General features: G+C 41.7%; 1 protein-coding gene across 8 annotated transcripts in view; it reads left to right on the forward strand.

Moving 5' to 3' along the window:
* LOC126416751 (mitochondrial ribonuclease P catalytic subunit) overlaps positions 1-27,030 on the forward strand; it is a 136,148-nt gene that overhangs the window by 77,669 nt on the left and 31,449 nt on the right. For all 8 annotated transcript variants that reach the window (XR_007575512.1, XR_007575514.1, XR_007575513.1 and 5 more), the window contains exon 9: positions 12,829-12,972. Coding sequence is in view for 4 of the 8 variants with exons in the window: in XM_050084593.1 (XP_049940550.1) it covers positions 12,829-12,972 (144 nt within the window). In the remaining 4 variants the exon portion in view is untranslated. The remainder of the gene's footprint in view (positions 1-12,828; positions 12,973-27,030) is intronic.

The raw sequence follows: 27,030 nt of genomic DNA on the forward strand, positions 1-27,030 counted from the left end.
TTCAAATCTCTGAGTACTCCATCCAACAATCTGAAATGTTGCAGGTGCATTTTTTAATCCAAATGACATTCTTTTAAATTGATAATGTCCCTAAGGTGCCAAAAATGCTGTTTTGTGTCGATCCTGTGGTGCAACCTCTATCTGTTGATAACCACTCTTCAAATCTGTTGTTGAAAAATATTTACATCACCCTTAAGTGAGTCAAGATTTGTGATGTTTGGCAAAGAGTAGGTGTCCATTTTGGTTTTTGCATTTAGGTGTCTGTAATCACAACAAAACCTAAATTTTCAAGTTTGAGTTAAATCCATTAATTTATTTATTCCCCCCCCCCCCACTAACTACTTCTGTTGTAGTACAAGAAAATTGAATCTTGCAACCAACAAAAGTAATAGGTCCTTGTAGTAACTCCTGTTGACCAGTTTCATTTGGTGTAATTTAAAATGTATCCACTGTCTTGTACACTGGCAATCTGCTCCGCCTCATGTATCTTCTGCGTCGGTACGGCATGGCGATGTGTAGCGTGCGGCTGCCTCGAGCCGAATGAGCCTGCAGCTTCCTCAGAACCGGATGACGCCACTGATAAGACGCCACGCGTCAGTTATCAGCGCCGTTGCGCAACAGCAGCTGAGTTTTTGAGCAACACAGTCCTAGTAAAACTAGGGACCGTGTTGCCCAGGCCATTTGAATTGCGCGCCACAGCCTCGCTCAGCGGCTAAGTCCCGCTCAAGGTCACACGCCTTACACAGCGGCATACAGTGAACGCATACAGCCATGGACTATTACTTTCTTCAGTTACCCCATCTTTCAGCTACTGATCAATAAATTCCTCCAAAATTTGCTGCAAGTACCTAGGTATTTAGTATGGTTTGCACTAGACTGATGATTCATTTCCCAGTGGTATGCAGTGATGTGTTATGTGCATATCTGGTAATGGCTCTTTTGGAAAATATAAATCCTTAAATTCCAAAAGTAATTTTTCCATCAGTTCCCTATTGCTTCTTTCTCGGTGCTTCACTTTTCCTCATAATGCAGTTTCAGTGACATCCGTCGATTGTCCATGGCTGACATCCCTCGTGTCCCATTCTTCTTTCTCGAGGATATCTATGTCAGGGATTAACAACCCGTTTGTTAATGCTGCATCCTCTGCACTAATGTTATCTATAGAAATGGGTACCTTCGTTTCATCCTTGTATGCTTACAATACCTCTTTTAGCTAAGCATTCTGCCTGATCTAATACTTCATTCTCTTCTAACAGTTCCACCACACACAAAATTCCAATTGGCAAGCTGCAGTCAACACTGACCCAAAATGATTTCCCAGTACTCTTAGGTACATAGTAGTGCAAATCAAGTCTTAGTACTTTTGTTCAGGGTTTAATTGGTGCGTCTTTCACGACAGACTCCCCTCGCAACATCGATACACTGGCAATGGCTTCACCTAACTGGAACAATTTTCCATAAAGCTCCACCTTATGTTGCCAAAGATTGATTATGGCACAATGCTGATGTAAGGAATCTAATCCTAGAATCGTGTAACCCTCATTCACATGTAGCAAAATCTCCACACAGTGGTGAAATTGAACTGTATCCAGGCAAAAGTCTATGTCCAGCATTCCTAATCTTGTGACTTCTTTATTCCCCACGCCACGCAATTTGTACCATGGTCGTCCCATTGTTTACGTTTCACCAGATCATTACTGGCGACCGACACATGTGCCCCTGTGTTTACTAATATTCTGCAACTATTTTTCCGTACTGTTCCTCTTATTCCACAATCCACCTCTGCATACTTCTATGTAGCATCCACTGTTATTGGGAAGGACCATAGGTGGACCTGCGATTCCCATTGGTGCTTAACACCTGAGTCTTACTCTGCCATATTTTTTTACCAACTACGGTCGATATCCCACACCTGTAGTTCATCCCTCCAATTGGGGATGGAAAATAATTATGACAATAGAATTTTCACCAGCGGGCACACTGTTTTTTCTGTGTAGCAGGTACACTGTATTCTCTGTGTTGTACGTAAAGAAACAATTATTCCATTAGTGCAAATCAGAATTTCCAGAGATATCCAGGTTGCACTTTTGTTTCATACTATCATCAATTTGGACCTCTACAAGCTGGAACTGCCCTCCTGCTGCCCTTTCCTTTCTCTGATGCATGCCACAACTGCATTACATGACGTAGGTGGCCAGTTAGAACATGTGGATTTTACACTATAAGACAAGAAAAGAATGCACCATGAAGGAATTATCTGAATGGGACGGAAATTGGTAGATGTAATGTACATGTAGAGACAAACAATTGAACACACACCGAGCGAGGTGGCGCAGTGGTTAGCACACTGGACTCGCATTCGGGAGGACGACAGTTCAATCCCGTCTCCAGCCATCCTGATTTAGATTTTCCGTGATTTCCCTAAATCGTTTCAGGCAAATGCCGGGATGGTTCCTTTGAAAGGGCACGGCCGATTTCCTTCCCAATCCTTCCCTAACCCGAGCTTGCGCTCCGTCTCTAATGACCTCGTTGTCGATGGGACATTCAACACTAACCACCACCACCACCAGTTGAACACAGTTTCAAAAAAAAATATGTAGTTTATTCAAGAGAAAGAGCTTCATAAATTGAGCAAGTCGTTATTGCATCAGTCCCACTCTTGGCCTTATGCTTGCAGTTATTCAGCTTGGGATTGATTGGTGGAGTTGTTGGGTGTCCTCTTGAGGCATATCATGCTGAGTTCTGTTCAAGCTGCATGTTAGATCATCAAATTCCCAAGACAATTGGGGAGCCCTGCTCATAACACTCCAGACATTCTCAGTTTGGGACAGGTCCGGCAACCTTGCTAGCCAATGTGGGGTATGGCAAGTAAGAAGAAAAGCAGTGGAAACTCTTGCCACGTGCAGACTGGCATTATCTTGCTGAAATGTAAGCCCAGGACAAGTTGCCATGAAAGCCAACAAAACAGAATATAGAATATTGTCAACACACCACCTTGCTGTAAGGATGCCCCACATAACAGCCAAAGGGGTCCTGCCATGAAATGAAATGGCACCCCCAGACCATCATTCCTGGTTGCTGGGCTGTATGACTGGCAGCAATCAGGTTGGCATCCTACCGCTGTCTGGGACATCTCCAGACACGTCTGCGGCCTGGAATTTCATGGACAGGAGTTGAATTGTCTTCAGTGATGAGTCCTGCCTGGAACTGAGCCCCAGTAACAAGCAAAGACTTGTCTGGAGATACCCCAGACAGTGGGCATTGCTTACAATATGGCCTGACGAACAGGAGTGATGGTTTGGGGTAACATTTATTTACATGGCACTCTTACAGCACGTTGACGATATTTTATGTCCCATTTTGTTGCTCTTCAAGGCAAGCCATACTGGGACTCCATTTCAGCAAGATAATGCCTGTTCCATAAAATTTCAGGAGAACTGCCTTATTTCTGCAACTTGTTGCCACGACATTCCAGCGCAGAGTCTTCTGGCCACCTTCAAGTGAATACTCAGGAAAGGTGTTGAGCTCATGTATTTAAGACCGCCCCGGCACTTGTATGATGTATACAGTTGGCATTTTACATGCACTGTTTGTCTGCAAGTCTATATGTTGTGCCACGTGTCCTCTGTGGTGAAAGCTGGTGTCATTGATATCAGATCGACTGTCTTCGTGTGGTAAATGATGCTGGTTACACAGAGCACGAAGTTCTTCTATGACAGGATTCCATGCAGAATTTAAACGGAAACAGCTGTCTCAATTAATAAAGGTCTCAGACAGTCGTATTTCCACAGATTCATTGATGATGGAGCCCCGAAAGTTTGACGTATGGGCCACAGTTTTCATTTGGTTGTATTTTGCCAAATGACCAGTGGAAATACAGTGTTCGGCGATAGCAGACTGATTGCCTTGGAGGAGGGAAGTAAGCCACTGATGTTCCACAATGCATTCCTCTACCATGCTCATCATTTGCTCTATGTAAGCTTTGCCATATTTGCGCAGAATTCTATAAACACCTGCCTTGGACAACTCTTAAGTTGTCTTCAACAGATCCCAGTAGTGCCGAGATTTTAGGAGGAGGACAAAAAACTGCTTTAACTTTATGTCTTCTAAATATTCTGCCTATTTTGGCTGAAATGTTTCCAATATATGGTAAATAAGCTGTCGTTTTGAAAGCCTGATCCTCTTGTTTGTCTTGTACTTTGTAGATCTGTAGTGCTCTCTGTACGTCCTGGGATGAATATCCACTGTTCTGGAACACAGTTTGATGATGGTCTAGTTCCATTTCCAGATTGCCAGCATCTGAGATATTATGAGTTGGGTGGATTAAGGTCTTTAGAACGTCCATCATTTGTGCTGGATGTTGGCAATAGTAGCTTCCAGATACAGGTCTGTATGAGTGGAGTTTTGAAAGACCAGCAGCCCAAGTGTGCCATCACTCTTATGTCACACCAAATGTCTAGAAACAGCAAGCAACCACCTTTCTCCATCTCCATAGTAAATTTTATGGTTCCATGTTTGAGGTTCAGATGTTGAAGGAACTCTCGGAGATGGTCCAAACCATAGGCCAGACTATAAAAGCGCCATCAGTGTACCGCCTAAATACTGTTGGTTTGAAAACAGCTGAGACGAGTGCTCGTGCCTCAGAACCTTCCATAAAAAGACTTGCCACTAGGGAGAAAAAGGGCTCACCATGGTGACACCGTCAGATTATTCGAAAAACTCATTGTTAAATAAAAAGTACATAAAGGAGAGAGTGTGCTTGAACAAAGCTGTAATGTCAGCCCCAAACTTACTGCCAAAGAGATGCAGTGAGTCCACATTTGTAAAAAGTGAAACATCATCAAAACTGACCAACAAGTCATTGCTATTCAGCTTAAGTGACTGAAGTCAGCTGATAAAATCACTAGAATTTCTTATGTGATGTGGACACTTGCCTATAAGTGTTTCAATAAAGATGCAAAGTATTTGCCCAAATCACAGGTGGCTGCTCCAATATTGCTTAATATAGGACATAAAGACACACCTTCTTTGTGGACCTTGGGTAGCCCATACACCATAGGTGGAACCTGAACTATTTGTTCTCAGTCTCTTAATGATGTCCTTTGGTAGAGAACTATTCAGTAGAATTTCTGCTATTTTTCACATCACTCAATTAGTAGGATCCTTATCTATATTGTGATACACTGAGTCACTAAGTAAAGCATTGATCTTATTAATATAGACCTCCCATGGCACAAGAGCAGTAACATGACCTTTATCCATCTTGAGTATTATCATATCCATGTTTGCTTGTAAGTTACAGAGGGCTGCTCTCTCCATAGACAAGATGTTGCTCTTTGGTGGTGCGGCTTCCATCAGCACATGGCAAGACTCTTGGTGAACTTACTCTGCTGCAAGATAGCACACAGCTTCTTTGATGGAACTGGCAGAGTCCACCAGTGGTGGTGAATCCCCAAAACAGGCAGAATATTAAAAAGACATAAAGTTAAAGCAGTTTTTTTTGTCCTCCTCCTAAAATCTCAGTGATAGTGGCATCTGTTAAAGATGACTTAGAGTTGCGCAAAGCAGGTGTTTACAGAATTCTGGGTGAATGTAGCAAATCTTACGTGGGGGAAGCGACATGCATGGTACAAGAATGCATCTTGGAACATCAGCGGATACTTGCCTCCTCCAAGGCAATAAGTCCGCTAGCACCTGAAGATGGCCAGAAGTCTCTGTCTGCACTGAAATATCATGCCAACAAGTTGCAGACATCCAGCAGTTCCCCCGAAATTTTATAGAACAATCTGTATGCCAGGAAAGTTTTAAATCTTACGAGATAATGCCTGCCCACATATGGTGATAGTTTCTACTGCTTGTCATACCCTACTCTGGCCAGCAACCAGCTCTTTGCCCATCTAATGCACCAATTGGACAGAATTTGGTCATCCAACAACTCTATCAAACAATACCAAGCCAAACAACTGCTTGCTTAAGGAATAGAGGTGGAACAACACATTATTAACTTACTCAATTTCCGAGCTCTGTCTCTTGAATAAATCATCCAATTTTTCAGAAATTGTAATCATTTGTTTGTCTGTACATGTACATCACATCTACCAATTTCTGTACATTTGGATAATTCTTTCACAGTACGTAGTCATTATAGCCATTAAAGAAAAAAAGGAGAGGGGGAGGGGGAGAATTTTTTAACCCCTCTTTGACAGTTATCTTCATGCAGATTATCTGACAGTGATTTTGTCATTATCTCATTAGACATTACAGTTTTTGTGCCAATAAATAGGCATCCACTATCCATGAAGAGTGTTCCTTTGTGGTTATATTTTATTCAAAATGTAAGATTTTTCTGCTGTTTATTTCTGGTTTGAGTTAGTTTCCTGTTTCTGCTATTAATAAGTATGTAATTTTGTTACTAAACCAGAATATTTGTGCAGTTAACTAATGCTAGATTTATGTATTCTTTTCCTGTTCTCCATAGCAAATATAGGAACGGAAGCTCTCTGACACTTGGCCAGAGTACAAAGTCACATAAAGTGAAGGTGCTATTAAAAATAAAGCTTAGGACTGCATAGATTGTATTGAGTGGGTGAAACTCAGCATTGAATACTGGGGTTGTTATATTCAGGAGCATGGTGCTTGAGGCTCTAAGAAGATGATTATGTAGCTCATGGACATGAAGGAAGGCAATGAGGAGTTTTTGAAGACTTCCATTGGAAAACAATCTAGCTGAGTTGCTTTCAACCTATATGAGCTAAACACATTGGCCTGAAGACAGCCACAACTTCCTTATCAATAGGCACCTGAAAAATTAGCATTTTGTGATAAATCTGAATGTAGATGAGAATTCGGTCTCAAGATGCAAAATTACCTAATACCTGCTATTTCATAGAAAACTGTATCCAAATGAATTATTTTACCAGAGACAGTTTGAAATAGATTTTATTTTCTGCAAACAATGCAAAATCCAGGATGCAATGTAACAATATTATGAGAAGGAAAGTTGCCACTCACCATATAGCGGAGATGCTGAGTCACAGATAGGCACAACAAAAAGATTTTCACACTTAAAGCTTTCAGCCAATGGCTTTTGTCAACAATAGACACAAGCGCGCGCAGTGCATGATGGGAGTGGCGACTGGGTGGGGGAAAGGAGGAGGCTGGGGCAGGGAGGGGAAGGGATAGTATGGTGGGGATGGCAGACAGTGAAGTTCTGCCGGTTGAGTGGCAGGCGGGAGGAGGAGGGGAGGGAGTAACGGAAAAGGAGAGAAATAGAGAGAAATAAATAAAAAATAATAAAATAAAATAAAAAGACTGGGTGTGGTGGTGGAATTACGGCCGTGTAGTGCTGGAATGGGAGCAGGGAAGGGAATGGAATGGATGGGTGAGGACAGTGACTAACAAAGGATGAGGCCAGGAGGATTATGGGAACACAGGATGTGTTACAGGAAAAGTTCCCACCTGTGCATTTCAGAAAAGCTGGTGTTGCTGGGAAGGATCCATATCGCACAGGCTGTGAAGCATGAAGGATATCGTGTTCAGCAACAGGGTGGTTCACCTTGTTTCTTGGCCACAGTTTGTAGGTTGCCATTCATGCAGACAGACAGCTTGTTGGTTGTCATGCCTACAGAATGCAGCACAGTGGTTACAGCTTAGCTTGTAGACCACATGACTGGTTTCGCAGGTAGCGCTGCCTTTGATAGGATAGGTGATGTTAGTGACCGGACTAGCGTATGTGGTAGTGGGAGGATGTATGGGACAGGTCTTGCATCTAGGTCTGTTACAGGGGTATGAGCCATGAGGTAAGGGATTGGGAGCAGGGGTGTGTAAGGATGGACGAGTATGTTGTTCAGGTTTGGTGGACGGTGGAATACCACTGTGGGATAGGTGGGAAGGATAGTGGGCAGGACATTTCTCCCAGCCTGAGACTGCAGGTGTGTGTGTGTGTGTGTGTGTGTGTGTGTGTGTGTGTGTGTGTGAGTTGCATTTGCTTGTGTGTGTATGTGTGCGTATGTGTGTCCATTGTTGTCAAAGGCAGTTAGCCGAAAGCTTTAAGTGTGAAAATCTTTTTGTTGTGCCTATCTGCGACTCAGCATCCATGCTATATGGTGAGTGGCAACTTTCCTTCTCATAATATTGTTTTATTTTCTGCTTATAAATATAAAAAAATGGTTTTGATATTGCTCTGGTAGAGCCCAGTTTGGAAAAATAATGTGCATAAGTATTTTTTTACAAAACAAAAAGTGTACGGATGAAACACTGTATCAGCGCACTCGATGCTCTGGTGCCATGTCGACTGTGGGTGGTTGAAAGGTCTGTATGAGATGCATGCCGCTTATTGCAACATATGTCTCACATTTTGAACCTAGCATCTTAGAACGAAGTTTGTCTGCTAGCTAATTGTGGACATTCTAACATGGCTGTTTAAGGCAGCATCGGGTGTTTTGAACTGTGGTTTTGGCATTGTTGTCTTCCCTCATTTTGAAATGAGTGATAAGCCTAACCCTGCTCCATCATGGAATATGGTTACAACCCTGAAAATACCAGAAGGGATCTGCAATCTCTGTGACAGTAGGTCAGTTCTGCTTTAGCAGAAACACAAAATAGTGGTGTCGGTTGGCTGTCCTGTGAGGGAGAGGTGGGACTTGTTTCACTCACTCCTCTAGCGGTCAGAATTCTAGTTTGCCTACATTGGCAGCCAACTGCCAGTTTATTATGTCCACCATCTGCACCATAGTGATCAAAAAACCAAACCTGTTAATGTATTTTGAGTATAACGAAAGTCTTCCCCTAATGTGTGAATAGAGTTATTTTCGGTTCTACTTCTGTGCTAAGTATGTTGTTGCTTTTGTCTGTAGCATTGTCAAGTATGAGTTGCATGGGATGAATGCCGATGAAAGTTTGAAATTTATATTCTGCAGATTTTTTTAACTATCGAATTGAATGGGAGAAGAAAAATAATGCCGAGGAATACCTTAAATCAGAGAAGCACTCTGTTCACAGGTGGGAAAATACTGCTGCATTTCAACAGAAACAATCATTTATTAAAAGCTTAAGTAGAGCTAAAAAGAGAAAACAAGCAAGGAACATTTTGGAAAAATACTGTTGAAGTTTTTGCAAAAGCAAAGATTTTCGTCAAAAACATCCCCAATCTCTCTTTTATTTACTTACTTATTTTTTTATAAAAAAAACTTTTTCAAAGCACTAAGGCTTCAGTTTCAGGTACATTGCAGTTCAAATTTTTAAATTTTTGCATCTAATCATTTACAAACACAGAAAAAATTAGACGTGAATTTCCCCCAAAGTAAATGTGAATTTTCCAAAAATACATGCTACATTTTTATGTCCCTAGTTATGAATGATGGGCTTCCATAACCCTTTCCATGGTGTATATTAGGCCACTTGGTAAAGAGGTTGGCACGTAAGTTGATTATGCTTGGAATATTTATGGGACTTTCCACACAATGTGAGTTTGGATCTTGAGAAAGGCTTTGGGAGCTCAGCAAGTTGCTATCATTCTACTGGGTTTCATCAATAGTAATGGTTTTGTAGTGTAACACCCATAAGATGGTATGTGGTGGTGCTTTCTCGTTCTCTATGTGGCCTCTCTGCTGACACTGTTTGGAACGACACTGACTTCATTCATGTTGCTGGAGTAGAATTTGCAGAGCTTGTGGGATTAAGCTAATATGGGCCACTTCCAGCTGTAGAATTAGCGAATCAATCAGTATCAGTATGATACTGCTTACAGTATTGGCATTTGATGGAATCAAGGATCCTCTCGGGGTAGAGCATAAACAGTCCCTGTTTCAAGAAACTTATCTCCCTTGATATCTGGAGAGGCCTTAGGAGGGGTGGCCCCTCAGATTACTTTGGCTTCACCTCTTTGTTACACTCCATGCTTGTTACTTCTTGGTGAGTGCAACATCAATGGATCCTTAGACTGACTTTCCTCTGGGTAAATCAACTGCATTCTTATTATAAGCAATACTTCAGAAGCAGATCCAGCCAGAGCTGGATATGTTGTGGGGCAACAAAAGCTTTAGCTGCAAATTGTAGCATCTCTTAACGGTATACTGAATAGTGCAGCATTTTTTTTACTCTCTACAGCCTATAAACTGTCTCATCCAGCTACTTGTAGGGAGACTTACCATTTAAGGTAGCCTCCCAATTATAATATGACTGGAAATTTTCCATGTTCACATTGCCAGATGTGAAGGACACAATAAATGCCAGAAAAAATCCTAGAGAATGTCTGTGCTGGACTTGTAAATCTGTGCATTCATAATCTAACACCCACTAAACCAGCAATGTGACAGATATTAAACTAAGAACATGTAAAATTTGAATTAAATGTAATCTTTTTTCACTACATAAGAGAGAATTTCCACAAGCACCTTGACCACCTCCAGTATATGGGTAAACAAACGCTGTCTAAGTCACTTTTTTATTTACATAGGTAAAAGCAATTTTAGTGATGAAAAAGAAAAGGTAACAATCTGGCTGAGAACTGCAATATATTTATAATATGTTATGAGACCAATTTCTGGCCATTACTTACCTTCATGAGACAAAAGTGTGTAGTACTGATGATAGACATATACTGGGTGATGTTTTTCCACTGTGTACAAACTCTAGGGATTGATCAATGAGGGGATACAGAACAAAAAAAGGTCTAATGAACTTATGTCCGCAGATGCATGATTTCCATGCTAGAGACAGTTTATTCAATGACAATGATGATGATTGGTTTGTGGGGCGCTCAGATAGGTGCTCATCAGCGCCCATACAAAGTCCCAATTTTTACACAATCCAATCTAGTCACGAATGATGATGATGATGACGAGTACAACACAAACATCCAGTTCCTGGGCAGAGAAAATCCCCAACCCAGCTGGGAATCGAACCTGGGACCCTGTGATCCAGAGGCAGCACCATTTATTCATCAGCCATTCATTGTTACAGACTGTGGTCTAATATGTGCTGTACCATGCAACCACAGTTACAGTATGTGTTGGAAATGTGGAAATGATTTCCATGTGCCTTAATGCATGCGTTTATGCACCGTAACATGTTCTGTCTCATATGTTCACATTGGCCAAGCTGCATCAAACAGTGTCAAAGGCAGCATCAGTACGCTGCTCCAGTGTCTCCGCATCTGGAATGGGTTCTGCATGCACGATGCTTTTGAGACGGCCCATTAACCAGAAATAGCAAGGGGTGAGAACTGGTGAATGAGCAGGCCATGCACTGGAACTCCTCATCTGATTTTTTGGCCAGGGAAGACACAATTCAGATGCATCCGGACATTAACAGCGAAGTGAGGTGGAACACCATCATGTAGCAGCCACATAACCATTCAAATCATCAGTGGCCCTTTTTCCAGCAGGAGAGGCAGAGTCACCCACAAGAAACATCGATAGTTCCGGCCTGTTAGGCGACATGGAAGGAAGACTGATCCCAAGATACGGTTGCCAATTATCCCAGCCCACACATTTAGGATGCACCGATGCTGATGATTTGCTGTCACCATATGATGAGAGTTCTGCATACTATCCCACAGATGACTGTTATGAAAGTTGAAGATACCACTCCGCATTAAGATGGCCTCATCTGTGAATAGGATGGATGACACAAATCCCAGAGTCATGGTTACCGGGTGAAGAAACCCAGTGACAAAACTGCTCCAGATATGGAAAGTCTGTGGCTAGTAAGCCCCACACACACTGTAAGTGATAAGGGTAGTAATAGTTGGCTTACCCTGTACTGTCAGGCCAACTACCTTCCACAGTGTTAGTCATATTTTCCTCCAAGTCTGGTGTCTGAACATTTCGGGTAGATCCTTGACGATTTCTTGCTTCCTGAAATGACCCTGTCTCAGACAAATGGTGAAACACTGTTGCAAACATTGAATGCTGTGGTGGTTGTCGGTGGGGATAGGTCTCCTGATACAACCTGCCTGCCGCCCGTTTCCATTTGCCTTTCCATAAGTAAACACCATGTCGGCAAGCTATAAATTTGAATACAGGACCATTGTGTACAACACTGTATCATATCCACTACAAGGTGAGTCAGCAAGAAAAGTGAATCGGACGTAACATTACCAATTACTGTGGCAGGACATATAAGGAATAATACCACCCTCTAGGAGGAAACCATGCATTCTGCAACTACGGCTGCATGGTACAGTGCTTATTGGACCACAGTTTCTGTAACAACGTACGATCGAATAAATGGTCTCTAGCATGGAAACCATGCATTTCTGGACATAAGTTCATTACACCTTTTTTTGTTCTGTATCCTGTCATCGATCAATACCAAGAGTTTGTACACGGAGGAAAAATCACCCTGTGTAAAAGTAAAAGGGCACATTACCTACCTTTCAGAATGAACAGTTCCTTTGTCAGGAAGAAAAGAGGAAAAGGCCAGGGAATGTTAAAAAGGAAGGATGAGAGAGACCCACCTGAAGTGCAGACGATAGGAGACAATGATGGAGGAGGAGGCATGTCAGAATCTGGTTGAATACATCTGGGACTCCATCAGGCACTAGCTCCAAGTCCACAAACCATCAACATGTAATTTATGAGAATTGTGACCTGCGCATCAACGTCTGTTGCAGTGCCTCTGGAAACCTATCAAGTACTTATCAAATCCTGGCCAGACATAATTGTGTCTGTATTGCATTCAAAAGGTGAACTGACACATTGTCGATCAGGTAGTCATAATGTTTTGTCTTATCAGTGTATTTATGTGATAATTCCTAATTTTATTATGATGGGACAGAAATTCTTAATTATTTAAAAAATAATGCATGTATAACTTTTTATGCAGGAGCCATTGCCATTCCACCCATTTGCTCAGCATCATCATGATGGTTCATGGCATCTGCCTTATGAGGTCCCAGGCTCATCCCCAAATAAGAGATATAATCATTTGGAAGTCCCAGAACATTGGTTGTGCCTCTCAAAAGTATAGGTAAGTTGCTAATTACCGCCAGTGTTAAAAATGCTGTCATTTCTCCTGTCATATGATGATAGACAGTTTTGCCTAACCTACTTGGTTATATATCTAAAAACAAAGATGATGTGACTTACCAAACGAAAGTGCTGGCACGTCGATAGACACACAAACAAACACAAATATACACACAAAATTCTAGTTTTCGCAACCAACGGTTGCTTCGTCAGGAAAGAGGGAAGGAGAGGGAAAGATGAAAGGATGTGTGTTTTAAAGGAGAGGGTAAGGAGTCATTCCAATCCCGGGAGCGGAAAGACTTACCTTAGGGGGAAAAAAGGACGGGTATACACACACACACACACACACACACACACACACACACAGACACAAGCAGACATATTAAAAGGCCTTAGTCTGCTTGTGTCTGTATATGTGTGGATGGATGTGTGTGTGTGTGTGTGTGTGTGTGCGCGAGTGTATACCCGTCCTTTTTTCCCCCCTAAGGTAAGTCTTTCCGCTCCCAGGACTGGAATGACTCCTTACCCTCTCCTTTAAAACCCACATCCTTTCGTCTTTCCCTCTCCTTCCCTCTTTCCTGATGAAGCAACCGTTGGTTGCCAAAGCTAGAATTTTGTGCGTATATTTGTGTTTGTTTGTGTGTCTATCGACGTGCCAGCACTTTCGTTTGGTAAGTCACATTATCTTTGTTTTTAGATATATTTTTCCCATGTGGAATGTTTCCCTCTATTATATTCATATCATCTACTTGATTATATTACAGTTAAAATTTTTCAGTTACAAAACTTCAGGGCATACTAAATCCTGCAACTGTTTATTACTTGGTAAACAAATATAATGGATAAATTATGCAAGAAGAAATTAAGAAATCAAAGCTGCATATTGTAATTCCAAGAATAACACAAGGAACATGGATTGCAAATTTAAATTGCACCACTCTGCTGCTGATCGATAGAAGAACCCAGACTTGGACATCAAAATTTGTGTGTGTTTTGCTAACCGTGATATCTTAATGGCAGTTTGTAGCATAGTTGTGCAGTGACAAATGTAGCACGTTAATACACTGCATGGCAAAAAAGTGAAACACCTATAAGATATGATCAGATATCAATGTAACTTCATATGCTTACACACAATAGCCAGGTGTGTGAATGATTATAGAGTTGCGATTCTTTGTGACACATAGAACATCCACCAAAGTGCATTAGTGTTGTTCATGTTTAGTGTTGTTATAAGGCCTAGTAGAGTAAATAAGAGGTGTGAGCAATGTCTGATGTTAAGTGATCACTATGAAGGACACAGAATTGCAACATACTCGTGTGAGAAAGCATTATCAGCATCTCATAGGGTTTGAAAGTGACTTCATTGTGGGTCTCCATTTGGCTGGCTGGTTGAATCTTGTGATATCCAAATTGGTGAGGAACTCAGATATGACAGTGGACTGAAATTGGATTGCATGGGAACATGAGAGTAGACATACCCAACAACAATTGTTCTGCTTCACTATGTGTGACAGATACATGGGAGGTTTGCCATATTGTGCTCCAAGTACCTTATAACCCCTTCACATTTGTACCTGCCATCCAAGAATAAGTAATGAAGTGTTTGCAGCATTCTGTGTCATCCCACACAGTTGGTTGGAGACTAGCAGCAGCCAGACTATGGAATTAGTGTTATGTGTGTAGGCTGCCTTGAACACCACAACACAAATGGCTGTGTTTGGAGTGATGCTGTGACTGGGAAGCATGGACTACTGATGAATGGTGCCAGTGTGTTCAGTGATGAATCACGGTTCTGCACTACATCGGACAACCGTCGTCACAGAGTATGGCGGCAGCCATGGGGAGAGCTCATTTTCTTAGAATGTTTTGGAGAGGCACAGCAGTTTTACTCCTGGTGTCATTGTGTAGGGAGCCATTGGTTATGACTTCAGGTCACAGTTGGTAGTGATTGAGGAAACTCTGACAGCACACCATTACATCATGGACATCCTGCGTCCTCATCTGTTACCTTTCATGCAACAGTATCGTACTGCCATTTTTCAACAGACAGTGCTGTCCACACGTGGTATGTTTTCTATGAATGGTCTGTGTGATGTTGAGGCCAGCAAGATTTCCAGATCTGTCCCTAATAGAACGTGTGTGGGACCAGCTTGGATGTCAACTCCATTCCAGTGCCAGTATCTAGGATACAGCTGTGGGCCAGCTTACCTCAGGAGCAGATGCAATGCCTTCATGGTACCCTTCCCAACTGAATCAATGCATGCGCCGAGGCCAGAGAGGATCTAATTCATATTGGTAAGTGGGCTCATACAGTTAAGTTCTTCGTAAATTTGACTGGCACTTGTAATCACTAAAATAGCATCACATACCCTCTCAACCTGTGAAGTTGAGGCCAGAGAGGATCTAATTCATATTGGTAAGTGGGCTCATACAGTTAAGTTCTTTGTAAATTTGACTGGCACTTGTAACCACTAAAATAGTATCACATACCCTCTCAACCTGTGAAGTTTATTTCATCTCCTCCTCTGCTTCTGGGTGCTTCACTTTTTTTGTCAGGCTGTGTACATAATAGCGTAGATTATCAAACTATCTGTACTGTTAATATGAGGAACATCACTGCACGTTTTTGCTAGACTGCAAATAATCATTAACATTGGTTGCTAAATGCACTGCGCAGGAAAAGTTTGGGATCCTATCATTTCATGAAGTTTAGTAATGATGCAATAGTGTGGTGCCCTGCAACATCACCCTTGGGCACAGCAATGCTTCAGACAGCAAGGTGTTGACATGCATGGAAGAAAGACCAAAGCTCAGAAGTTCATATGAGGTGTAATGTGGGTTAATGGTGTGACAATGGCACCAAATTTTTGCTGCAGCTCTGCCCAAGCCCACCGCCTATGTGTCACTTGATGGAAAGATCGTCACACTCCCCCTTACTCACCTCTCACCCCTTCTCTTGACACCTCTGTGATGGAACCACAATACCCTGTGTTAAAATCTCACAGTTTTCGTATGGGTTGCCAAGGAAAACATTCCAAACACACTCAGAATCACTGTGTAATGGCCTTAGGAGATGGCACAGTTGTCATCAATGAAGTCGCCACTTTCTGTGGGTCATTCATTTACACTCATTTTGTGTTTGAAACTGACAGTTTCCAGTGTAATGTGTAACAGAATGATGTTCTTGACAACCTTAGACACGTTGGCCCCCCCCCCCCCCCCCCCGCCCCCCAAGGACATGAATGTGACTTGATCTCTTTGGGACAGAAGTGTGACCGCAGTTTTTATTTTTATATACTAGACGGAACCACAAAGGAACATTCAAAACCATTGGACAAAATTTGAATGTTATACGAAGCACCAAAGAGTGTTTATGCTTTTCCAGTCCTCCTGTTTCACATAATCCTTTGGCGAGATCACAATGGGGATGGGGTTCAACATTGACGCTTACAGGAATAAAACTAAGAAACCCGTAAGTTTGAGCCATGGAATTTTGTTCAGCAGTTTCAAAATGTCCTCGTACAGAGACCAATGACTGTGCAACAGTGGGATAGGCAACACTTTTGGCACCCTGCAGATTTCCCATGTGGCCTGCAGGCAGTAATGCAGTGGTGTGGTGACAACTCAGCTGAGGTTGTTTTGTTAGGATTGCTTATCCTGCCAGCATGGAGTCATAAGTGTATGCATGTCTCTGTACAGGAGCATTTTTCAGCTGTCCATTACAGGTGCATGGGTGGTTGTGAGGGTGTTCCCAAACATTTAGGGAGGGGGGGGGGGGTTGTGGTCTTAGAGGGACCCTTTGCTCTTTTATTCACTTGCGTCTCAATGCCGCACTCTTCTGTGTATTGAATGAGTTTGGACAGAAAAATTGCAGTTGCACTCCACTCCTAAGAGGTCAGTCACGTTCAATGGAACTGCAGCCGCACAATGTCCTTAGAGAAGGGTTGAATTGTACAGTAGCAGAGGGGTATCAGCATTGACTAAGACAGTCAAGCACATTGTTGTGCTAGAAATCACACTGCAGACTGTCGGTTCTAACCGTGAATTGTGGTCTCATGGACATCCTCTGTGCCACCTCCAGAGTCTTTTTCATGTCGATTCAAAGTGGTGGTGTGTCTGTTATGATTTGCTCTGCCGCACACGAAAAAACCCCATGATTTCGACACTAGGTGTCACGGTTCTGACCTCCATCGCAGGGGAAAAAAGAGAAGGGATGAGATGTGTGTAAGTGAGAGTGTGATGATCTTCCCATTGTGGGACACATATATAATGGCATTGGGCAGAGTTGTGGTGAATTTGGTGCCAATGTGACATCTTTAACCCACATTCCATCTCAAGCTTCTGAGCTCTGGCTGATTTTCTGTATGTGTTGACATTGTGCTGTCTGAAGCATCACTGAGCCCAAGGGTGATGTCACAGGGTGCCACACTTTTGCACCATTACAGAGGAAGGTTGTAGGCACCTTTGAGCCACTGTGTAACAGTGGAAGAAAATGATGGGGTCTCAAAAAAGTGGCCCTCTAATTGTGTTGCCCAGTGTACATGAAAACTGTTTCATTTTAAATGAGCCATGTACACTGTTTTTGAGTAATTTTTAAATAGCTTAGAAAAATAAGCAATCATTTTGTAATCCAGTATTTGTTAACATTAAAACCTCACATTTCATCAACAAATAAGGTGTACTTGGACCTATGTCCAAATTGATGTAAGCCTGTTAATCTTAAAAATCTGACCCCTGTACCACAAAAGATGAGCATTTACTTCTCGCCTGCCAAACAAGAATGAAGCTACTAAGAACGATGTTGAATATGAAGTTGAAACAACAAAATTTTGAAGGTTGTTGGGGAATATTTACAGAATATTTTTTGTGTAAGGAATGCATGGTCTCCAGTGCCTTTTTACATAGTAATAACATAATTATAATTTATTCCAGCTAACAGGAATTAAATTAGCTGGAATAAATGTAAACAACCTCAGGTACGCGGGTGATACGATCCTGTTGGCAGAAAGTGAAGAAGAATTGAGAACACTCTTACTGAAGGTGAAAGACGAAAGTGAAAAGGCCGGTCTTATGCTGAATGTGAAGAAAACGAAAATTATGGCAACTACACCTACCAATTCGTGGAATATAGCTGTAGAAACCATGGAGGTAGTGACCACATTCAGTTATCTCGGTTCCCAGATCTCTGCTGACGGCGACTGCAGCCATGAAATCCGGAGATGGCTGTTGCTCGGTAGACAGGCGATGTCAAACCTTGACAAGGTTATAAGGTCCAGAGATATAACACTAGCAACAAAGATCCGTATTGTGAGGGCTATGGTCTTTCCAGTTGTGATGTATGGATGTGAGACCTGGACCATTAGAAAGGCTGAATGGCGTAGAATTGACTCCTTCGAATTGTGGTGTTGGAGGAAACTTCTTAGAGTTCCATGGACTGCAAAGAGAACCAACAGATCAATATTGGAGCAAATAAAACCAGATTTCTCCCTGGAAGGTCTAATGTTAAAACAAAAGCTGACCTACTTTGGACACACAATGCGAAGACATGCCTCACTGGAAAAAACATTAATACTGGGGAAGATTGAAGGAACTAGAAGAAGAGGACATCAGAGGATGAGATGGATCGATGGCATCACAGAAGCAATGTGTTCCAACCTGGAAGGTCTACGGGAGAAAGTGCAAGACAGGAAAAAGTGGCGTGATTTGGTTCATGGGGTCACGAAGAGTCGGAACCGACTAAATGAATAGAGAGAGAGAGAATTTATTCACATTGTTAACAAAATTATCTAGGGAAAAAGCCTATGCAATCGCTTTAACATGGAAGTGTAGTGATGCAAGGGGTACCAAATTTGTTATAAAAGTCAGTAAATTACTCGATGGACAGTATTTTCAGTACAGGTATTTCATTCATTCTAAGCAAGTGTCGATTCATGACATCATCATTGAGATGCGAGTTGACTGTAATCTGAATCCGTTTTAGCAAACTAATAATTTCTCTCAGGCGATTAAATTTTGTTGATTATGAAATACGAGTTCTTGAAGTTTATTCAGAATCGGAAGTGTTTAATTAGTAATTACATGCCATAATTTATTTGTTTAATATAAATGTGTTTTGAATTTCATATGCTTAAACAAAAAGTGTGGATTTATGTGTGGCTTTTACTCTGAGACAAGTTATCACTTAGAGTGCTAAAAGTGCGCGTGTACAGTTCGGTGACCTATGTGGTGGAATTTTTTTTTTTTTTTTTTTTTTTGTGATCTTGACCCGAGTGGAGAGTTAATCCAGTTTCATTTAAAATTTACATGAGATAGACACATCACGTTATTACAAAAGAGTCATTTAGCCCATTAGGGAAAACTGAAACCTACGCACTCAATTTGAAATACGTTACATGGCAATGCGTGATCGAGCTCATGTACATTAGTTGCAAATGCATTTGGACTTAATGCACAAAGTTGGAAATTAATGTTGGGACAAGAATAAAGAACTGAAAGTTTATTCAAAATATCGAGTTCCAGTTTTAATTGAGTCACGTATCACCTTGTTGATTACGTTGCCTAGCAACACTGTAAAGCAGCTTAATTAATTTATTAGAACGATTTGCGACGTATTAAGGCCCATTACACACACAAAATATTACACAAAGTTTGCTGACCGCATGAGAGTGTTTTTCTTTCCATAAGTGCCAATAAAACAGCAGTTTCAAAATTAAATAATTTAACTGTTGTGTAACTTCATTGATTGTCCTACACTACTATGGAACTTGTTGTATAGTGTCTCTTAACAAGAAGCTGGGATAAACAAGAAGAAGAAAAAGACTAAAGAAGAGGCATCAGTATATTTGGTGCCGCAACTTGGGGCTTGAAAAGGATATACTAACAACTTCAGGCCCAAGGCACGAACTTCGACCCATTGGAAAGGATAAGTACTCACAGCTAAAGTGAGATACTCACAGTTATGAGTAGGATAGCCTTAGTATAAAAGACCAGTTCTATGTTGGTGAAAGTATATTTTGAGTTGATATTGATATTTTACACTACTGGCCATTAAAATTGCTACACCAAGAAGAAATGCAGATGATAAACGGGTATTCATTGGACAAATATATTATACTAGAACTGACATGTGATTACATTTTCACGCAATTTGGGTGCATAGATCCTGAGAAATCAGTACCCAAAACAACCACCTCTGGCTGTAATAACGGCCTTGATATGCCTGGGCATTGTGTCCAACAGAGCTTGGATGGCGTGTACAGGTACAGCTGCCTATGCAGCTTCAACACAATGCCACAGTTCATCAAGAGTAGTGACTGGCGTATTGTGACGAGCCAGTTGCTCGGCCACCATTGGTGAGAGATCTGGAGAATGTGCTGGCCAGGGCAGCAGTCGAACATTTTCTGAATCAGAAAGGCCCATACAGGACCTGCAACATGCAGTCATGCATTATCCTGCTGAAATGGGGTTTCACAGGGATCGAATGAAGGGTAGAGTCTTGGGTCGTAACACATCTGAAATGTAATGTCCACTGTTCAAAGTGCCGTCAATGTGAACAAGATGTGCACTCCGTGTGCATACCGGGGGGAGTCATTCCAGATGTGGAAAGGGTCCTTCCGGATGCCATGAAGGGTACAGGGTGCACCCATCTGCAGGTGGTCGCTCATGTCGGCACCAATGATGTGTGTCGCTATGGATCGGAGGAAATCCTCTCTGGCTTCCGGCGGCTATCTGATTTGGTGAAGACTGCCAGTCTCGCTAGAGGGATGAAAGCAGAACTCACCATCTGCAGCATCGTCGACAGGATTGACTGCGGACCTTTGGTACAGAGCCGAGTGGAGGGTCTGAATCAGAGGCTGAGACGGTTCTGCGACCGTGTGGGCTGCAGATTCCTCGACTTGCGCCATAGGGTGGTGGGGTTTCGGGTTCCGCTGGATAGGTCAGGAGTCCACTACACGCAACAAGCGGCTACACGGGTAGCAGGGGTTGTGTGGCGTGGGCTGGGCGGTTTTTTAGGTTAGATGGCCTTGGGCAAGTACAGAAAGGGCAACAGCCTCAACGGGTGCGGGACAAAGTCAGGACATGCGGGGACCAAGCAGCAATCGGAATTGTAATTGTCAACTGTCGAAGCTGCATTGGTAAAGTACCAGAACTTCAAGCGCTGATAGAAAGCACCGAAGCTGAAATCATTATAGGTACAGAAAGCTGGCTTAAGCCAGAGATAAATTCTGCCGAAATTTTTACAAAGGTACAGACGGTGTTTAGAAAGGATAGATTGCATGCAACCGGTGGTGGAGTGTTCATTGCTGTTAGTAGTAGTTTATCCTGTAGTGAAGTAGAAGTGGATAGTTCCTGTGAATTATTATGGGTGGAGGCTACACTCAACAACCGAGCTAGGTTAATAATTGGCTCCTTTGACCGACCTCCCGACTCAGCAGCATTAGTGGCAGAACAACTGAGAGAAAATTTGGAATACATTTCACATAAATTTTCTCAGCATGTTATAGTCTTAGGTGGAGATTTCAATTTACCAGATATAGACTGGGACACTCAGATGTTTAGGACGGGTGGTAGGGACAGAGCATCGAGTGACATTATACTGAGTGCACTATCCGAAAATTACCTCGAGCAATGAAACAGAGAACCGACTCGTGGAGATAACATCTTGGACCTACTGATAACAAACAGACCCGAACTTTTCGACTCTTTAAGTGCAGAACAGGGAATCAGTGATCATAAGGCCGTTGCAGCATCCCTGAATATGGAAGTTAATAGGAATATAAAAAAAGGGAGGAAGGTTTATCTGTTTAGTAAGAGTAATAGAAGGCAGATTTCAGACTACCTAACAGATCAAAACGAAAATTTCTGTTCCGACACTGACAATGTTGAGTGTTTATGGAAAAAGTTCAAGGCAATCGTAAAATGCGTTTTAGACAGGTACGTGCCGAGTAAAACTGTGAGGGACGGGAAAAACCCACCGTGGTACAACAACAAAGTTAGGAAACTACTGCGAAAGCAAAGAGAGCTTCACTCCAAGTTCAAACACAGCCAAAACCTCTCAGACAAACAGAAGCTAAACGATGTCAAAGTTAGCGTAAGGAGGGCTATGCGTGAAGCGTTCAGTGAATTCGAAAGTAAAATTCTATGTACCGACTTGACAGAAAATCCTAGGAAGTTCTGGTCTTACGTTAAATCAGTAAGTGGCTCGAAACAGCATATCCAGACACTCCGGGATGATAATGGCATTGAAACAGAGGATGACGCGCGTAAAGCTGAAATACTAAACACCTTTTTCCAAAGCTGTTCACAGAGGAAGACCGCACTGCAATTCCTTCTCTAAATCCTCGCACAAACGAAAAAATGGCTGACATCAAAATAAGTGTCCAAGGAATAGAAAAGCAACTGGAATCACTCAATAGAGGAAAGTCCACTGGACCTGACGGGATACCAATTCGATTCTACACAGAGTACGCGAAAGAACTTGCCCCCCTTCTAACAGCCGTGTACCGCAAGTCTCTAGAGGAACGGAGGGTTCCAAATGATTGGAAAAGAGCACAGGTAGTCCCAGTCTTCAAGAAGGGTCGTCGAGCAGTTGCACAAAACTATAGACCTATATCTCTGACGTCGATCTGTTGTAGAATTTTAGAACATGTTTTTTGCTCGAGTATCATGCCGTTTTTGGAAACCAAGAATCTACTATGTAGGAATCAACATGGATTCCGGAAACAGCGATCGTGTGAAACCCAACTCGCTTTATTTGTTCATGAGACCCAGAAAATACTAGATACAGGCTCCCAGGTAGATGCTATTTTTCTTGACTTCCGGAAGGCATTCGATACAGTTCCGCACTGTCGCCTGATAAACAAAGTAAGAGCCTACGGAATATCAGACCAGCTGTGTGGCTGGATTGAAGAGTTTTTAGCAAACAGAACACAGCATATTGTTATCAATGCAGAGACGTCTACAGACGTTAAAGTAACCTCTGGCGTGCCACAGGGGAGTGTTATGGGACCATTGCTTTTCACAATATATATAAATGACCTAGTAGATAGTGTCGGAAGTTCCATGCGGCTTTTCGCGGATGATGCTGTAGTATACAGAGAAGTTGCAGCATTAGAAAATTGTAACAAAATGCAGGAAGATCTGCAGCGGATAGGCACCTGGTGCAGGGAGTGGCAACTGTCCCTTAACATAGACAAATGTAATGTATTGCGAATACATAGAAAGAAGGATCCTTTATTGCATGATTATATGATAGCGGAACAAACACTGGTAGCAGTTACTTCTGTAAAATATCTGGGAGTATGCGTGCGGAACGATTTGAAATGGAATGATCATATAAAATTAATTGTTGGTAAGGCGGGTACCAGGTTGAAATTCATTGGGAGAGTGCTTAGAAAATGTAGTCCATCAACAAAGGAGGTGGCTTACAAAACTCTCGTTCGACCTATACTTGAGTATTGCTCATCAGTGTGGGATCCGTACCAGATCGGTTTGACGGAGGAGATAGAGAAGATCCAAAGAAGAGCGGCGCGTTTCGTCACAGGGTTATTTGGTAACCGTGATAGCGTTACGGAGATGTTTAATAAACTCATGTGGCAGACTCTGCAAGAGAGGCGCTCTGCATCGCGGTGTAGATTGCTCGCCAGGTTTCGAGAGGGTGCGTTTCTGGATGAGGTATCGAATATATTGCTTCCCCCTACTTATACCTCCCGAGGAGATCACTAATGTAAAATTAGAGAGATTAGAGCGCGCACGGAGGCTTTCAGACAGTCGTTCTTCCCGTGAACCATACGCGACTGGAACAGGAAAGGGAGGTAATGACAGTGGCACGTAAAATGCCCTCCGCCACACACCTTTGGGTGGCTTGCGGAGTATAAATGTAGATGTAGATGTAGGTGACCGAGATGCATAAGCAATGGCACCCCATACCATCACACCGAGTGATAACGCCAGTATGGCAATGACGAATACACTTTTCCAATGTGCGTTCACTCCGATGTTGCCTAACACGGATGTGACCACCATGATGCTGTAAACAGAACCTGGATTCATCTGAAAAAACAACGTTTTGCCATTTGTGTACCCAGGTTCGTCGTTGTGTACACCATCGCAGGCGCTCCTGTCTGTGATGCAGCGTCAATGGTAACCGCTGCCATGGTCTCCGAGCTGATAGTCCATGTTGCTGCAAACATCTTCGAATTGTTCGTGCAGATGGTTGTTGTCTTGCAAACACCCCCACCTGTTGACTCAGGGATCAAGACGTGGTTGCACGATCCATTACAGCCATGCGGATAAGATGCTTGTCATCTCGACTGCTAGTGATACGAGGTCTTTGGGATCCAGCATGTTGTTCCATATTACCCTCCTGAACTCACTGATTCCATATTCTGCCAACAGTCAGTGGATCTTGACCAACACGAGCAGCAATGTCGCGATATGATAAACCGCAATCGCGATAGGCTACAATCTGACCTTTATCAAAGTTGGAAACATGATGGTACGCATTTCTCCTCCTTGCACGAGGCATCACAACAACATTTCACCAGGCAACGCCGGTCAACTGCTGTTTGTGTATGAGAAGTCGGTTGGAAACATTCCTCATGTCAGCACATTGTAGGTGTCACCACTTGCGCCAACCTTGTGTGAATGCTCTGAAAAACTAATCATTTGCATATCACAGCATCTTCTTCCTGTCGGTTAAATTTCGCATCTGTAGCATGTTATCTTCGTGGTGTAGCAATTTTAATGGCCAGTAGTGTAACTGTGTATAAATGTATTAGGAAAAATGTATACCCAAACAAGGAGAGCGCGAGATAATGCAACCCAGAGTTTGTAAGTGACAGGTGAGGGAAGTGAAAGTGGATATAATCTTCATGAGGAGGTAACTAGGGAACCAATTATAGACCCGCAATCGCATAATTTGAGTCAAGAAAACCTTGGTGAAAGTGTACCAAAAGTAATCACATAATTTAAGTGATAGTAATATCATTGATGTGGAGGTGACAGTAGAAGCAGACCTGAGTACAAGTAGAAATAGTAATCTACAGGAATCTATAAATACCGAAGTTAAAAAGGAAAGTGTGAGTCTTACATCAAATGTTACAGAGCTGAAAGATGTTATTAAATTCATGGCGAGTGTGCAGCGTCAGTTAACTGAGAATATGCCATGTTTAAATGATAAGTTTGATACTAAGTTTGATCCCCAAACTGAAAAATTCAACCCCTAAATGGGTTTACTCAATGAAAAATTTGACAACAAGTTCGAGTCACTTAAATACGATAATAGACTATTAAATGAGAAATACGAGAACTTAAAAGTAGAGTGGGAATGAACCATGAAATACTAAATTTAGTGAATTAGAAATAAAAGTTTCTATGGATATGAGTAATCTACACACCGAATTTATGGGTAAAATTAATGGGATGGAGAATAAATGCGAAACTATTTCTAAAGGGCATAGTGATTTGTCAGATAAAATCTGTAACTGTGAAAGTAGTTACTTGAAGGCTAATGTGCAAATTGAGGATCTGTCTAAAAAGATGCCAGAATTCGAAATAAACACTTGCATGGGCATAGATAAATATTTAAGGGACCAAACTAAAAAATTAAATGATGATCTTTCTGAGTGGATGGAAGTTAAAAATAAGGAAATCGAAGAGAAAGTCAGTACCACTCTCAAGTTGAAACAAGCTGGGGTAGTTAAGGAAAAACAGATGGCAAATGATGAACGTATCAAGTTACTTACTAGTGAGTTTCAGGCTGTTAAAGATAAAGTAACTGAAGAATTGTAAATTGTCAGAATTAGAACAAAAATCTTCACGAAATGTATTGATTAACGACAACTATTCCGAAGACAGGCTTAGGAGTAATAAATCCTGTAGTGAAGTAAAATGTAATACACCCGATAAATTTTGTGACTGTTATGGAAATGAAAATGACACTTTTGTCCAAAGCAGGTACTTGTCATCTTTAATGGTTGAGACAAGCATATTCAAAAGCAGACAGTTTCCTACCTCTTTGACTGCAAAAGATGATAACCATAAAAAATTTTCGCCAACAATTTTAAGCAATTTTTCCTCACAGTTGGTCTGAACATGATAGACTTCAATTTATTGTGTCCAAGGTCACAGGTGAACCATCACTGTGGGCTACAGAAGCAAGTGAGAATTGCAATACATGCGCAGAGTTTGAACAACTTTTCTTAGTGAAATACTGGTCGAGTAGCAAAAAAGAGAGGCTACGAAAGGTGGTGTATCAACTGGAATTTTATAATAGTAAACAAGGTTCATTAAGACAGTATTTCAAGAAATACATTAATAAAATGAGGTACTGGAATGATCCTGTTTCCAATAGAGAAGTGATAAATATTTTGAAAGGAAGATTACCTATTCATATACATGAGAAACTTATAAATGTCCCTGACTATGACGTGGAACAGTTCCTGTCTGTGGTCGATTTGATCGATATGATGCTAGAAGATGCCTAAGTATGGTATAATAATCAAATGTCTAACTCACAACGTAATATTATTATTAATAATAATAATAATAATAATAGTGAGATATCAAGCTAAAACTAAACAAAGGTCGCTACACTACGCATACATTGATTACCAAAAAGCTTTTGATAGTGTACCCCACTCATGGTTACTACAGATACTGGAAATATACAAAGTAGATCCTAAATTGATACAGTTCCTAAACATAGTAATGAAAAATTGGAAAACCACACTTAATATCCAAACAAATTCAAATAATATCACGTCACAGCCAATACAGATTAAGTGTGGAATATACCAAGGAGACTCATTAAGTCCTTTCTGGTTCTGCCTTGCTCTGAACCCACTATCCAACATGCTAAATCATACAAATTATGGATATAATATTACTGGAACATACCAACACAAAATCACACATTTGCTGTACATGGATGATCTAAAACTACTGGCAGCAACAAATCAGCAACTCAGCCAATTACTAAAGATAACAGAAGTATTCAGCAAAGATATAAATATGGCTTTCGGAACAGATAAATGTAAGAAAAATAGCATAGTCA

Source organism: Schistocerca serialis, chromosome 8 (genome assembly GCF_023864345.2).
Source record: "Schistocerca serialis cubense isolate TAMUIC-IGC-003099 chromosome 8, iqSchSeri2.2, whole genome shotgun sequence".
NCBI lineage: Eukaryota > Metazoa > Arthropoda > Insecta > Orthoptera > Acrididae > Schistocerca > Schistocerca serialis.